We start from the raw sequence: 15,038 nt of genomic DNA, 5'->3' as shown, positions 1-15,038 counted from the left end.
AGTTTTATTTAGGTGTTGATTTGATTGAACAGGGCTGGCAGTAATCAGGCCTGGGTGTGTCTCGATTTGGGGATTTAGTAACTAAGGGGCAAATACTTTTTCCACACAGGCCAGTTGGTATTGGATAACGTTTTTGCTTCAAGCAAATAACATTATCATTTAAAAACTGTATTTTGTTTACTCAGATTGCCTTTGTTATGTTAGATTTAGTTTGAAAAGATTTAGTATGAGATATACACAAAAAAACAGAAGAAATCAGGATGGGGGCAAATACCTTGCTTAATCTCTGCTTTTGCAGTCAAAATGTGACAATACTTGCATACATTATATAAGCCGATAAGAATGCTGGTAAAGGTGTTTACATGCACCTCAAAATTGGGGTAATGGGAAAAGAAAATCTACTTGTGCCAATTGGTTTATGCCATTTTTAAACCGTTTAAGACATTTTCCCGAGAAAGGAAACATGTTTAAGGCATTTAAATGACACACATTGTCCGCTTAAGATTGTGCATGTAAACCCATTGACATGTAAGTTCATGTAAATGCCTTAAGTGAACTCAGTAATTTTCTCCTCATTAAGAAGTTGAACTCCTAAAGACATGAATTAGTAATTTTGCAATATATGTAGGAAATCATGAGCACTCACATTAAATAAAGACTCCAGTCATATCAGTAACCTTATAAAATCTGTTTTATTCTACATGGAGAGGGTCCACACATGGGGGCTGCCATGTTAGAATCACATGACCAGCTGAATACTACTCTCTTAATCTCAGTAACCGTCCTGTTATTTGACCCTTTCACTCATTTATTAAAGTAATCATGACTGACTGTGAATACTACATTTCTACAATGACATCTGAAACTGAAAAATATTGATTTTAAATTATGCTGCATCCAAACCGCTAGGTGGCAGTGTAAGTCCAAGATAACACAAAGACAAAAGTTACTGAGTGCACCTTTAACTTCGCGCGACCCCACATCCACATGCGTTGACGTTGTATTTAGACTTCGCTATACACAACACAATTTAATAAAAAATAAAAAAACACGACTGCATACTGTTCACAAGACTTTAGACTGTCATTTAAAGGGTTAACTCCTGCCGCACCAAGTCAGATGACACAACAGCATGCCGTAGATTTCCTTGAAGTGCCTCTGGTAAGAAATCTCTAAGGTTTTTCATTGAAATAGTCTCTAGTTTCGTTTGATATGCCGCTTTAAAAAAATTCATTCATTTTTCACGAATCAGCACACTAATGAACATGATGTCCACATGTGGAAACTTGTACCGCATTTCCTCAAAAGAAGAAAAAACTAACACATTTGTGGGTAATTTCTGCTTCACATTTCGTTAGATCTTATTTTATCATCACTGTGCAATATGGTTTTATTCATTAACATTAGTAAATTCATTCCTATATTCACAGTGCATTCACATTGAGAATCAATGGTTTCATTCAAAAGCTGAAAAATTTTGCTTTCAGAGGCTTTATATGGAGTTAGGATAAAAATAAGGTGCATTTCAAACTGTTCTGAGACCAGTGCAGACAAACAGCACACTGGAGGTTAAGTCACTCACTAAATAGGGAGCATCCTATAGCTTTCTATGCAGCTAAATGCATTCAATCAAAAACAATCAGATCAAAAGTTCTGTTTCAGGCTGCAGATGATGTTTGGATCACTCAACATGCAGACATGGGACAATGATAATCAGTACATAGATTCAGAATTTATAATGTATAATTTTATTTTAACATGGTTGGCAGTGACTGGATGATACATTTTTAGGAAAACTATTTGCTCTAGAAATGTTATTTTACTTTATTTGGTGCTACTAGTTACAAATAAAAAAGGGAAATGTAAAATACACACAGCAGTCACGCAGGAGTCTCAGAAGGTTAAAAAGCTTTCCTTTTTTAGGGAAAAGTTTTAAACAGTTTAAAAGATTTTTGCCCATTGCCCCAATTTCGCATAGCATTTAAATACCTTTACTGATGTTCTTGCATGCTTACACAATGTGTGCACGTTAGAGCCCGACCGATATGGGATTTCTGAGACAGATACCGATTTTAGAGACGGAAAATTCACCGATTACCGGTATGGTGGCCGATATATTTCACTTTTGAGCTGGAATGAAAACAGATCTTTTATATATGGATTGTTCACCGATTTTGCACCAATATGACTATGCAAAGGTACTCAGAAGGCTGCTTTCTTAAATATTTTTATCAAAGAACATTTGACATTATTATTATACATTGTCAACAAATTCTAGAAATGAACACTGAGAAAATAAAAATAAAATAAATAGCTAAATAAACATCAGTATTACTGTTTATTATCAGTCAAATGACTGATAATAAACAGTAATATCAGTCTAATGACTGTTTGTCTTGACTGCCGAGTCACGACAAACAGATAAGCAGAGGAGTTACGCCGTATTCTGCTAGACAAGTTCAGGGGAAACTTTCAACGGTGGAAAACCAGACTTTTAAATATTACATTTTATAAATACAATGACTGGAACTGTTCGGTTGAAGGGGGTACCAAACTGTGAATCCTGAACAAAACAGTTTGGTGAATACATGTTTACTCATTAGCTTCCACTCAGCTGACAACAATAGCCTAGTTTCCATCCACTTTTTGTGCTATTTTGTTATCGACAAAGTGAAAATACGTACAATGTTTTTTTCCGAAATTTGCCGTCTTCTGCCCGTTTCCATTCAAATGGCCTTTTATCAATAAAAATGGTATGCGTGTTGACATCATGCCTAAAAAAAACACTTCGCATAAGTGTTGCATAAGTTTTGGTTTATCGTAAAAGAAATCTGCCCTTAAGCTGTTTCCAAACAGAAATGTGTGTTTATCGCTAATTCGCCTCCCAGATGTCCCTAATTTTTTTCCTCCAAAGTTTTGGTAAAATGGGGAGAGTATTGAGACAATTCATTGAAATTAACCATCTTACTGTCATTTTAATTTCACAAATAAACGCAATCAGAAGATGAGGAATTGCAATCAAAAGGGAGCAGTTGCCCTTCTGATAGGACTGAAGAGTGGCCATTAATTTGTTCTCCATGAACTTGTCAATGTGCATGTCTTGATGAGATATTTGTGTTGGCACTGCTGGAAGTGTCATGTTTGCAGCATCAGATCTGTGCTATGCCGTTAAGATCAATCCATAATCACGTACAATAAATTGGCTTTCAAGGATGTATACCTTGTCTTCATGTTTAACACAGGCTAACGATTGGGGTAAATTCTGTCATGTGACACTACATTTTTGCGTTAATGCCAATTTTCTCGACAAAAAGTGTTTCCAAACCAGTTTTTCGCGACATTTGATGTAGACAGTTTATGCGCTAGAGTTAAACGGAAAAATATTATGTCGACGCTTCAAAATGTCGTGATAATTTGAGTTTCCATCAGCTTTATTTTGATGCGCTAAATCTTTAACAAAAAATCCTTGGATGGAAACGTAGTTACTGAAAGTAGCTACGTGATTAGCTAGTTAGCTATAAGCTCATTGTCACAGAGTAAAAAACGGACAATGCTTTACTTTCCAGCATTGTGTCTCACCAACTACGTAACAACATAGCGTGAAATCAACACTCAGACATAATCCACCACTGCACTGTTGTCTGTTGAGCTGCAAAAAGATGCTCTCTTACCTTTCAATTTGCTACATTACAGACTACACTGATAAACTATAGCTGGCTAACAGCAAATAGACATGAGTGACATGGTTGTCAAGGACAAGGTTAAATGTTATATTAGTGATATTGAAAAGGGAAAATGATGGGGTCATTAAGTTTCCAGTATGTATTTCACAAACTAGTTAACTTACCAAGACACCGCTTAACTCCTCCCTGTCTGCAGAACCGTCAGCTCAGAGTCAGCTCTGGAGTCGGAGCACGCTCTGCTGGACAAACTATGCTATGACACCAATTCTAAAGCATTGTTTTCTGCATTATATTATATTCTGAAAAAAATAAAAAATAAAAAATTTGCCACATATCGGTAAAATATACGCCGATACCGATAAATTGGTGAAAGGCTAATATCGGCCGGCCGATATATCGGTCAGGCACTAGTGCACATATTCTCTTTTTGACGTCAAAAGCAGAGAATAACCCAAGGTTTCCGAATCTCATGTTAACGCAGGTTTCTTACATTGCTGTTTTTTCAATAAGCCAATTTTTGATAGTTTTCAGCCTATTGCTGTACACATAAATGTGCTCAATGATGTCAAACCTAGCACAATGCATCATATTTGATGCCATATCGATGGGAGACCTCCTGGGGAAAAATGAAGGTTACTTCTGGAAGAGGTGTTAGTGAGGTTAAGCCGGTCAGATGCGAACGCAGAGTGCCAACCTCATCATCAGAACAGTGCTTGAGCACTGAACGTGTGCAACCCAATTTTTCTATCTGCATATTTGCACTAATTAGTGGGTTCACAAGGTGACAACATTCACATTTCAGCTGTTGCTTTCACGAAAAGTGTTAGATGATGTAATTGCCGCTAAACAACAGGAGATGAAGGTAAAAGCAACAACAGTGGATGTGCAAGTCTGAAGAAATATAAAGACATATTTATGGATCTAAACTCCTGAAGAGAAATAGTTCAGTCTCTCATAACAGTCGTAGCGCACACGCGCCTACCGCCTGTGTGTGTGCACGCTTATATGGAGTATACTGTTCAACTGTACGCAGAACATTCGCGTCAAAATTAAAGTATACCTAGGGATTTAGCTGGGGGTGCTCACATGTGTGGGTCCTAACATGACAGTATATTGATGGGAACACTATACTGTAAAAAGGCACCTTCCATAGGATGAGACATGAAATAAGTTCCTGACTCTCTGTGATCATAAATAAATCCCAGGGCATTTCTCGCAAAGAGTAGGGGTGTAACCCCGGTGTCTTGGCCAAATTCCACCCATTAGCCCTTAGCAATCATGGCTTCCTAATAATCTCCATCCATGAATTAGCTCTGTAACTCTACTCTCTCCTCTCCACCAATAGCTGGTGTGTAGTGGGCATTCTGGCGCACTATGGCTGCCGTCACATCATTCAAGTGGATGCTGCACACTGGTGGTGGTTGAGGAGAGTACCCTGTTTCCTATGTAAAGCGCTTTGAGTGTAGTGTCATTAAAGTGCTATATAAAGTTCATTCATTCATACATACATATTTGAACTGAACAAGAGCAGAAATTTGATTTTGTTCATCACACAATGCTATTGTATGACTTAAGAAGACTTGGAATATAGTGCACAAGTCAACACAGACAACTTATATTGTCCTTTATTTGAGCTCGGCAGACCCAGTCGCAATTGAGTTAGAACAACATGTGGGTGCATCAGTGGCAGAATTAAAATTTCTGGGTGAAGTATCCCTTTAAATACAAATACTTCAAGCGTTTTACAGTATCACATGACCCAAAATATTCCCACAAGTGCAGTGCATTTTTGTCTTTTGATGGAAATGTCCTTTTAATTTAGTCAATATTTCATCATCTAAACTCAGATGCTCAAATTGATGTACACTTCATGCATACCTGTGCTCTCCTTAGCAGGTCGGTAAAAACGGAGAACCAATCAGGCGTCAGCCTCTCCAGCTCCAAAGTGATGATGGCCAAAGCCAATATGGAGCCCTTGAACTGCCAGAGCTGGTGGCAGGCCATACAATGCTGCACCTGCCTGGTCCACAATGATGCCTGGAGGCAAGGCTTCTTCTGAGATCTGGCTGATGTGAGATTAGGATGCCTGGACATCAACAGGCCATGGAACTAAAAAAAACACATCATCAACCAATAAAAGCTTAACCAATGGAGGCAATGCCACTATTAACACCAAAATCCTAATGATTTACAGCAGAGGTGTGGATCTGTATTTAACTTTCTTGACAAATAATTTCTGTGTTAAACTCTTCATGAGTGGGATGTGAAAACGTAAAATGTGCGGTGTTCTTTAGTCTCTACGGGCCTTACATCACGCCCTAACCAGACGCGATAAGATTACAGTGACAAGCAATATATCTTTCCATACTGAACAGAAAACTGCTGCGCGACATGGCACAATCACAAGGTCCATAAGAATTTCATAAAATTCTTCGTAAGAGAGTTGAAAGCCATGATCCAATCAAGCCAACCAGCTTCAAGGTGAATTACAACATTACAAACTTTGATTTGAAGCAAAAAAAGTATTTGAAAATCAGAAAAAGACAAAAAGGCACAAGACTGAATGAACTACAATCCCATGAAGCATTGCAAATGACATAATCAAATGAAAAGCAATGGAAAAAAGAATTTAATATTTTCAAATATACAAGTAGTTTTAAAGTGTAGGAAGACCGGCTCGCTCGCTGCAGAGCTTGTGGTGCACTTGTTTGCTGCAATTCTCTGATTGGTGGAGCTCTGTTCAGGATTATGGGTAGTGTAGTTCTTCAACAAGAACTCCGATATTAAACATGATTTCTAAAAAACAAATAAGTGAAATAATGTGGACTGATGGCGCAACAGAAACATTTAGCACCGATTAACAACCTCAGAGCTCACAGTAGGTCTGTCTTTAAAGGTTTAGAAGTTATCATTAATGATCAATTCGTCTAAAAGGGAAAATAAATGGGATTGTGCTCTATGAACCTAAACATTCGACAAAATGCCCTGTCGCTCATCGCAGTTGTGGCTGGTTAGGACTCAGATTTACATGGAAGAGATACCTCTTCTCGCTTCTCGTTTTATCGCATCATGTCTGGTTAGGACACAATGTTATCAAAGTAGCACACAGATCAAATAGGTGTGTAAATCATTTCTGAATTCATAAAATACATTTTCCTATTGAATTTAACTGTCCTATTGTATGGTTTAATTTGTATTTAGTTTTTTACATACAAATCTGTTCTGCTTGTGTTTCATGAACAAGGTCCCATGTTTTTAAATATAACACAAGACCTTTGGTCTGGCTTAGTTTACTGAAGAAGAGCTATGTTAAGTTCATGGTTGTACATCTCAATCCAGATAACAGTTGGGTTTGTCTTGAATGCAGGACATATTGTTAAAGTTGACATAAAATGGCATTCGCAACCCACTTCCTTAATGTGAAGATTTTGATAGGGCTGTCAATTTAATGCATTTAGTTAATTAATTATATAGAAATACACAATTAATACCTCAAACCACACTTACTGATAGCATGCAGCACAGAATTAGACAGGAGCCGTTTAGACAGGATGCACTCTCTCTTTTAAAAACAGTTGGCCGAAGAACAATGGATTGTAAAATTTGAAGTGTTTTAACTTAACACAACATCTTTAAAAACAGTACTTGTGATGCAAGACGCTGAATAAAACAGCGAGACACGGTTCAACTGGCAAGAACATTCATCTGACGCATGTGTCCAAAGACTGTTAAAAATAGTGCAGATGGAACTAAAGAATGCATCCTGAGTGAATGGCCCCTCAGGCTATAATTTACTCATCTGCCAAAATAATGCAGCATAATATCTTAAATTATCTTCATTGGAGGACCTTTTTTCAGCTAATGTTAATGTGTGTCATTAATTGCAATCATGTAATTAATTTGATTAAAGATTTTAATTAATTGACAGCCCTGGTATTTACAATGATGGAGCAAGATTTTACATGTTGATGAAAGATTACAAATACAAACATCTTATTTGAATAACGTGCACTGATGAATCATGTACAATAAGTGTGAATGTGCATTAAGAAAGTAAATGGTGTCAATTCAGATTTCATATTGACTTTATTGCACGTTTTATATGTTAAAACCCTTGGTGAAAAGAAAAAAGCCATGCTATTTGAATAGGAATGATGTGATGGTTCATGAGTTCAGGGCTGTACATGTTGCCTTTTGGAATGCTTTGTTAAATGTCACATGGACCTTATGCAGGAAGATATTCAAGGGATTCTAAATGATGGATATTGTTTTATGGAAATTTATTTTTGTATGCTATTAGATATTTTTTAATTTCACAAACAATTATATGTAATTATTCTAAGTGTTACAGACATTAGATATCTATACAAAGGCCTATGTGGGCAAATCTTGTGGAAATATGTCCAGGTCACATTTCTCCTCAAAATCAAAAGGAAAAAAATAAGAAATGATAGTTTGCTTGAAGACAATTAAGCATATTTTTTGCATTGTCATAATTTTCTAAGTAAAAAAATAAAATATTTGAAGGCAGTACAACAAATACTATCATGAAAAAAAGAGAGTCTAATCACAATAATGAAAATGGGATTTAAAAAAAAAAATTAAAAAAAATTTGCACTATGGTACTGAGAATTCTGTGCTCAACTGTCATGAAAATAATCGTTTTAAAATAATTAGAATATCTTAAAGGGATAGTTCACCCAAAAATGGAAATTCTCTCATCATTTACTCACCCTCATCTTATTCCAGATTTTCATGACTTGCTTTCTTCTGCTGAACACAAACAAGAATTTGTGACATTAGCAGTCTCCTCGGCGATCATGACTTCAAGCTCGATAACACTAGGATGTGCAATCAAGCTTGAAATCATGATTGTGCCTAGAGACTGCAATGGCAAGATGTACAGTAAAAAAAATAAATAAATAAATAAAAATATATATTTTGGTCTGTTCTCACCCAAAACCAGCTGGATCACTTCAGAAGACATTAATTAATCCACTGGAGTCATATGGATTACTTTTATGTTGCCTTTATATGCTTACTGGAGCTTCAAAGTTCTGATCACCGTACACTTGCATTGTATGGACCTGCAAAGCTGAAATATTCTTCTAAAAATCTTAATGTGTGTTCTGCAGAAGAAAAAAAGTCATACACATCTGGGATGGCATGAGGATGAGTAAAAGAGAAATTTTGTGAGGAGTAAAATTTTATTTTTATTTTGGGGATTAAATATGACCTGCACATGTTCTAGAGAGGTTTTGGGAGTTTCACATATTTTCTTAAATTATTTTATTTTTTTCTTTACTAAAAGTTATTTTTTATTTCAGGATCATTCACGAGAAATTCTTTTAAAATAACAGAAGTGTTTTAAATGGGGTCTTGCTCCCTGTTCTTTACATTTGTAATGGCAATTTCATGGCTCTGTGTTGTGCCAAAACAGCCATTCAACACATTGTTCATTTAGACAAGGTGCAATGAAACCCTGGGTGCAAAACACCTGGACTCCATGTTAATGGTTGGTTTGATTGATTTTGATCATGGACAAATGCCTCGGCCAACTCAGTCACACTAACTCTTGCCAAAAAACCCCCCCCATAAAAAAACATTTTTTTTTTAATTGAACCTCACCAAGCAGGGTTGGCCAAAATATAGAATTTAAGAATTTGCTTCCTTTCAATTCATGAGTGTGAATTTGAATTGGCCCCATAGAATGCTGAATCAGAATTTGAGCTGGAAATAAAGGGAGGAAGAATTTACTGAATTGCAATTCAAAGATAAATGTGGCTTATTCTGGGAAATAAAGTGGTCTGTCAACCTGGTCCATAATTTAAAAATTAATTGCTACAATATAATGCAATATATTAAATCCAGATTAATATAGGTGGCTTTCAAACATTAATTATTAATGTTTTTGGAAATACCTCTTATGTTGTAGGATAACATGTTTTGGGGTAATTTTATCTGACAATTTAAATGTATTCTTCCATACAAAGTAAAAAAAGAAATTTAAAAAAAAAAAAAAAAAAAAAAAAAAAAAAAAAAAACAGCAAGTTCGCCAACACTGAAACTGAGAAAAATGGCTTTTTGATTGGGAATTAATCATTCAGCACTTGAATGAAGAATTTTTTTTATTTCTTTTCATTTTAATCCATTTTAATCCAACTTCCTTAAATTCAAATTACAATTCTGCACCTCAACTCAAATTCAGGAGCACAACCCTGCCACTATGAAGGCAAGACAATTCAGTGTTCCAATGAAAGATAATTCCTATTTCTGAGGGCGTATTTGTATCGGAGAGCAAATACAGAATTTTTTTTTCCTTCTTTTCTTTGCTGGGTTATCTAACTGCTTTACTGCTTCAGTACAAGCCAGATTAGTGCCTTGGCCTAGTATGCACTGCACGCTAAAGATAGCTTGCTGGTGATGAAGGTTCGTACAATCACCTGCGGCTGCTGATTTTCACATGCACAAAATGTCAGTTTTCAGATAATGTTAGCAACGGCCACCTCAAATGGTTGTTCTTTTGTGCTTTTTGTACTGTTAAGTTCTGGTCTGAATACAAGAAAGTGAACATGTCAATTGCTACTCACGATGTGAATGAAATCGATCGGTGTTGCGGTGTATAGGTCCCATTGCAGCTTGATTAATATGATTCGCTCCATGCGATGAATCTCTGCTATTGAGAATTTGCATCCGCTTTGCTCCAGCAGGTCTTTAACCGATGCAATCACCTGTTTACCAACAAAACAGAACAATAAAAGCTAGAATGGTTCAAAGCTGTGTGGGTTGTCTTTCTTGTTGTTATAAAAAAAAAAAAAAAAAAAAAAAAAAAAGGGAGAATTCACCAAGAATGAATTGCACCCACTGCTGAAAGCGGCGTTTATTTGCACAAGCCATCAATGCCATTTTAGTGGAATTATGCAAATCAGGCAACAGCACAAACATGCACACAAAATTGCTAGACAATGAACACAAACATCTCTTAACTCTCCTGGACTGTTTAATAAAGGTCGACACCATGGCTGTTTGCGGTCATATTTGACAGGAAAGAATACATGTGTAACTTTAAGAAATTATAATGTTTCTTCTTTCCCAAAGTAATAACAATAAAAGTATGCACTTCTTTTGGGATTTTATGCTATTTTGATCTGTTAATTTCTCAATTACACTAATCATTTGCATATGAAAGCAAGTCACTTCAGTAAAAACCTACACTTCTATAAGCTGAAACAAAGAAAATACGGGAATTTGTCATGTGTTGTAGCAGATTGCTGAAAACTGGTGAAAAAAACAAAACAATTACATTAATTGAAAATCATGTCATTACAAAAATAACCAGCAGATGGCTGTAGAGACTGTAGAGTGTGGTCTGATTGCTTGTTAGATTATCACAAGTTATATATTAGGATATGCATTTAGACATTATCAAACTTATGTCAAAGTTTAGCATTTTCTTAAAACATTTAGAACTGTCAGTTTTTTCAGTGTCACATTATGCCTACAGTCAAACCTGACCATGGTGTTACAAAGAGAAGACATAAAATAAGCATTTTGTTACCAATTATTTATTTCAAATATCAGAATTCAAATAAAAACTTTATAAAGTAAATTAGTTTAGAAAGATGCGGTGTTTTGTCTGGAAGGTACAGCTCCCACCTAAACATATACATTTTGGTCAGACTTTTTGTTCTTTGCTTTTTTGATCTGTGTGTGTGTTTGTATGTGTTTTGTGTACTGGCTATGTTAGTCTCACCCATTCTTGTGTGTGTGTGTGTGTGAATGTTTTGCACTCTGGATGTTTTATAGTCCAACCCCTTCATTTCTGTTTGTGTGTGTTCTGCATTGTGGCTGATTTATTGATTGTATTTGACAAATCTTTTAAAAAAAATTGCTCTGTGTTAGGGTCTCTCCCAATCACTTCCTATGGTCTGTCTTTTTTTTTTTTTTTTTACAACCACTTAGACTGATTGAATCAAGTCCAATTTTTTTTTTTTTTATGTTCAGATTGCAAGTCTAGAAAAAGACACCAAGTCTTGTATTTTAATAAAAACACAAATAAAATAGTTCAAAAATGACCGAACAGCCAAGGAAGATTAAATTCAATTCTGTTTGCACAGTAACAGCGTGATGTTAATTGTGCTGTGGAAATAGCACTGATTTTATTTTATTTAAGCACTATCTATAATGAGCCTAATTTACATAGAAAGGAGGCGTATTTGCATTGAAAAAATGGACCGACTTAATTTGCACTAAAATACTGCACACAAGTGTTACAAGTGAATATGCCCCTATGAATGTATATCAGTGTAAATCTTAATGAAATTACAAACAAAAATGTTTGTTGACGACAGTTTGATTTTGTGAACGATAACATAGACAAAACAACAAAATTAAAAACGCACCATGACGAGAGTCAAACATTGTTGATGAAAACGATTAGAAAAAAAATTATACTGCAAGATATTATCAAAAATAAATCCTTTTATTTATTTATTATTCTTTAAATAAAGAATAACCTAGAAATAATTTATTCAAAATAAGAACTCCAGTCATAGTATACAGTATATGCTATTATTTCAGGAGCTCAGGTTTTCAGGAAAGTTTTCATATGTTGTTTAATCTTATTAAACATTGATCTTTAATATGTTTGACACATTTTAAATATTTGAAAGTAGTTTATACGGTGTTCAAAATATTTGAATAATTAAGTAAATTTTGGTCTGTTACAGTTTGATACATGTTTTTGTCATTTTACAAATTATCGTCAACCATGTAGACGTAAATTGACTAAATTTAATGAATATGATGTGATGAAATATTGACTAAATTAAAAAGGCTAATTTCATCAAAAGACAAATATTATCACTAAAATAAAAACTGCATTAAAATAGACCTTTGGTGACACTTTCACTTTATTTAGCAATATAAATCTAGCAAACGTATTATATTTTCAATTTCTTAATAATTTAGTGTAAATTTAGAACATTATGCTTTGTGATATATTACCCTGGAATTAGTTTAAAAAACTATAGTTACCACAGCTGCGATGAGGTTTCTAATACAGCTGCTGAGGGAGTGACTGAAAATTTGGCATCTTTCTCCCTTCTGAATGTCGTAATCCATCTCTCTCTATTTTTTTTCCTCTTGTGGAAAGTCGTGGAAACGTAAAGGTGGATTTTTTCCTTTGCTGTTGGAGCAAATGGGTAAGCAAAATAATATTTGCTGTGGTCTCCCATTTACTGCTATAGAGGTTTACCCTGCAATAGTTTACTTCCATGTTCCAAAAGGCAGAAATGTGAGAAAGGTCTATAAACAGTGATGTATATATCTTGCCTCATCTTCTTCATTGATTTTTGCAGCAAGGATCAGTGAGGTGATGGCCATGCATTTGAGATATTTCAGCCGAGTCTGTGAAGAATGGGTGGAATTAAATGAAAAGTCTGCACACGACATCTAAACTGGCATTTGCTGAAAATATGCAGACTTACTTTGACTGTTGCAAGCAAGCGGTTGAGAACACACACTCCTACAGCAAAAGTCTCCAAGCAGAACTGGAATACGCTGCTCATTTCATGCATCCACACAATCACCTCCTGGTACTGAGATGGACTGATATCTGAACCCTGAGAAGAGATGATTCATTAGTTAATCAATGTATGTGAAGATGGTAAGATGAAGTGATAAAGGGGAAAACTCAAAGCTGCAGTGTGATAATATGAAAATTAAAAATGTTCATGTTGGTGCATCCCTCGTTATTTCTGCACCACCATGGCGACTGAAAAGACTTTCTCGTACCTGAATGCAACCGTTCCTCAGGACTGGTGCCCTCCACAGACGCATTTCTCTTTCTAGGGTGTTGAACAGCAATGTGCCCAGACGCCGATTCTCATCTTCATCTTGCGGTTTCATGGCTGTTTTGGAAACTAGTCTTTTCCACTGGAAGGAATACCTAAAAGAAACTTGCAAATTAGCAGATGCTTTTTATCCAGAGTGGCTTACAGGACACTTATTACAAGAACACACCACTTGGAGAACCAGAGGTTAAATGTCTTTCTCTTAAGAGTGCAAAGGTCAAAACCTTGTGGGGTTTGAACCTACAACCGTTCAGTTGCCAGCCCAGATCTTTCACCACAAAGCTGAAAAACACAAACCATTACAAGAAGTGTATTGTAGAAGATAAAATATGACACTGAAATTAAATTGTTCTGCCATGTTCCACTCAAAGTAAACGAGAAAAACAGATCAACCTGCAAGAATAAGTTCACAAATAAAAAATAAAAAGGAAGGATTTCTTCTTCCATGACACCTTTAAGTTAGAAAAATCAACATTTTGTCGATGCAATGCAAAACCGTCACTTTCAGGCCTAAGCAGGAGCATGTTTACATTAGTCTTTTTAATTCATGGAGTTGTACTAAAAATACAAGACACATGAAACTGTAGCAAATGCAACCGGAAGCAGAAAACATTATTTGTGCAACAATTTGAAACTAACTGCGCTCGAGCGATGTGGCCGGGTCAATTTGTATTAACTTGTAAACAAAGGCTCGGAAAGTTTTTGCATAAAATATTACCTTTGAAGAGTGGAACACAGTCTTTGTCATCGGAGTCCACTGCATATATGTGCAAAATGTCATTCCTTCATGTCTGAAAAAGAATTGCATTACTTATAGAACAGAGACACAAAGATGTAAGAAACGTTTCGCTTAAAAACAAAAACCCAACGCACCACACACTACTGAAAGAAACTCCTATGCAAGCACTGATGCATGAGATCACAGACTTGCATCACCTCTGGATAATTTGTGGAGGGAAACGCCGTGTATCAAACTACCTCTCTAGTTACTCTCAAACGTTCTGTGTTTTTGAACGCGCACGACTCCGCCCACATATTTAAGTCCACGGCACTGTCTCCGCCCATAGTCTGACTTTGCACGTATAGCCCTGCCCACTTCTATAATATCTTGCTTTTGACTCCGCCCAAATACTCGTCACGCACGTACAGAACTGTGTTAGTGGGTCGAACATACGGGTTCTGTTATATAAAATGGTTGAAATGAGGCGGAGGTTCATTTGTTCTCAGATTGAGACCTACTGTGTTTCATCAAATCAGGGTTAGCAAAACGGGAGGATTAATGAATTAAGAAATGTGTGTAGGTTTATTTAGCTGTACTTTGGTGACAAAATTGCCAATAAAAGTAAGCTAAATCTGACAACACCTCTCTTTGCGGACGTCGTCAAATGTAAAAAATAATACATACATTAAGTTAATCATTTGTTATTATAAATACTTACAATTATTTTAGGGATATGGTTAAGGTTAGTCTATATTAATTATAGCCTAATTATTAATTACT

At 35.7% G+C, this 15,038-nt stretch overlaps 2 protein-coding genes across 2 annotated transcripts in view; one reads left to right on the top strand and one right to left on the bottom strand.

The window, feature by feature from the left end:
- The window catches only part of LOC127429345 (septin-8-A), a 79,940-nt gene extending 74,150 nt beyond the window's left edge, over positions 1-5,790 (top strand). The window contains exon 10 of the mRNA XM_051678322.1: positions 5,580-5,790. Within this exon, the coding sequence (XP_051534282.1) occupies positions 5,580-5,742 (163 nt within the window). The 3' untranslated portion in view covers positions 5,743-5,790. The remainder of the gene's footprint in view (positions 1-5,579) is intronic.
- Positions 5,791-9,832: 4,042 nt separating this feature from the next.
- On the bottom strand, positions 9,833-14,567 carry LOC127429373 (cyclin-I-like). The gene is made up of 5 exons (XM_051678366.1): positions 14,411-14,567; positions 13,479-14,328; positions 13,172-13,306; positions 13,017-13,091; positions 9,833-10,414 (listed from the first exon to the last, which is right to left on the bottom strand). The coding sequence occupies exons 2-5, from the start codon at positions 13,590-13,592 to the stop codon at positions 10,259-10,261; spliced, it is 480 nt and encodes a 159-aa protein (XP_051534326.1). The 5' UTR covers positions 13,593-14,328; positions 14,411-14,567; the 3' UTR covers positions 9,833-10,258.
- Between the last annotated feature and the right edge of the window lie 471 nt (positions 14,568-15,038).

This window comes from Myxocyprinus asiaticus, chromosome 38 (genome assembly GCF_019703515.2).
Source record: "Myxocyprinus asiaticus isolate MX2 ecotype Aquarium Trade chromosome 38, UBuf_Myxa_2, whole genome shotgun sequence".
Lineage (NCBI taxonomy): Eukaryota > Metazoa > Chordata > Actinopteri > Cypriniformes > Catostomidae > Myxocyprinus > Myxocyprinus asiaticus.
Note: the sequence above shows the minus strand (reverse complement) of the source record. Positions and strands in the feature narration are given on the sequence as shown.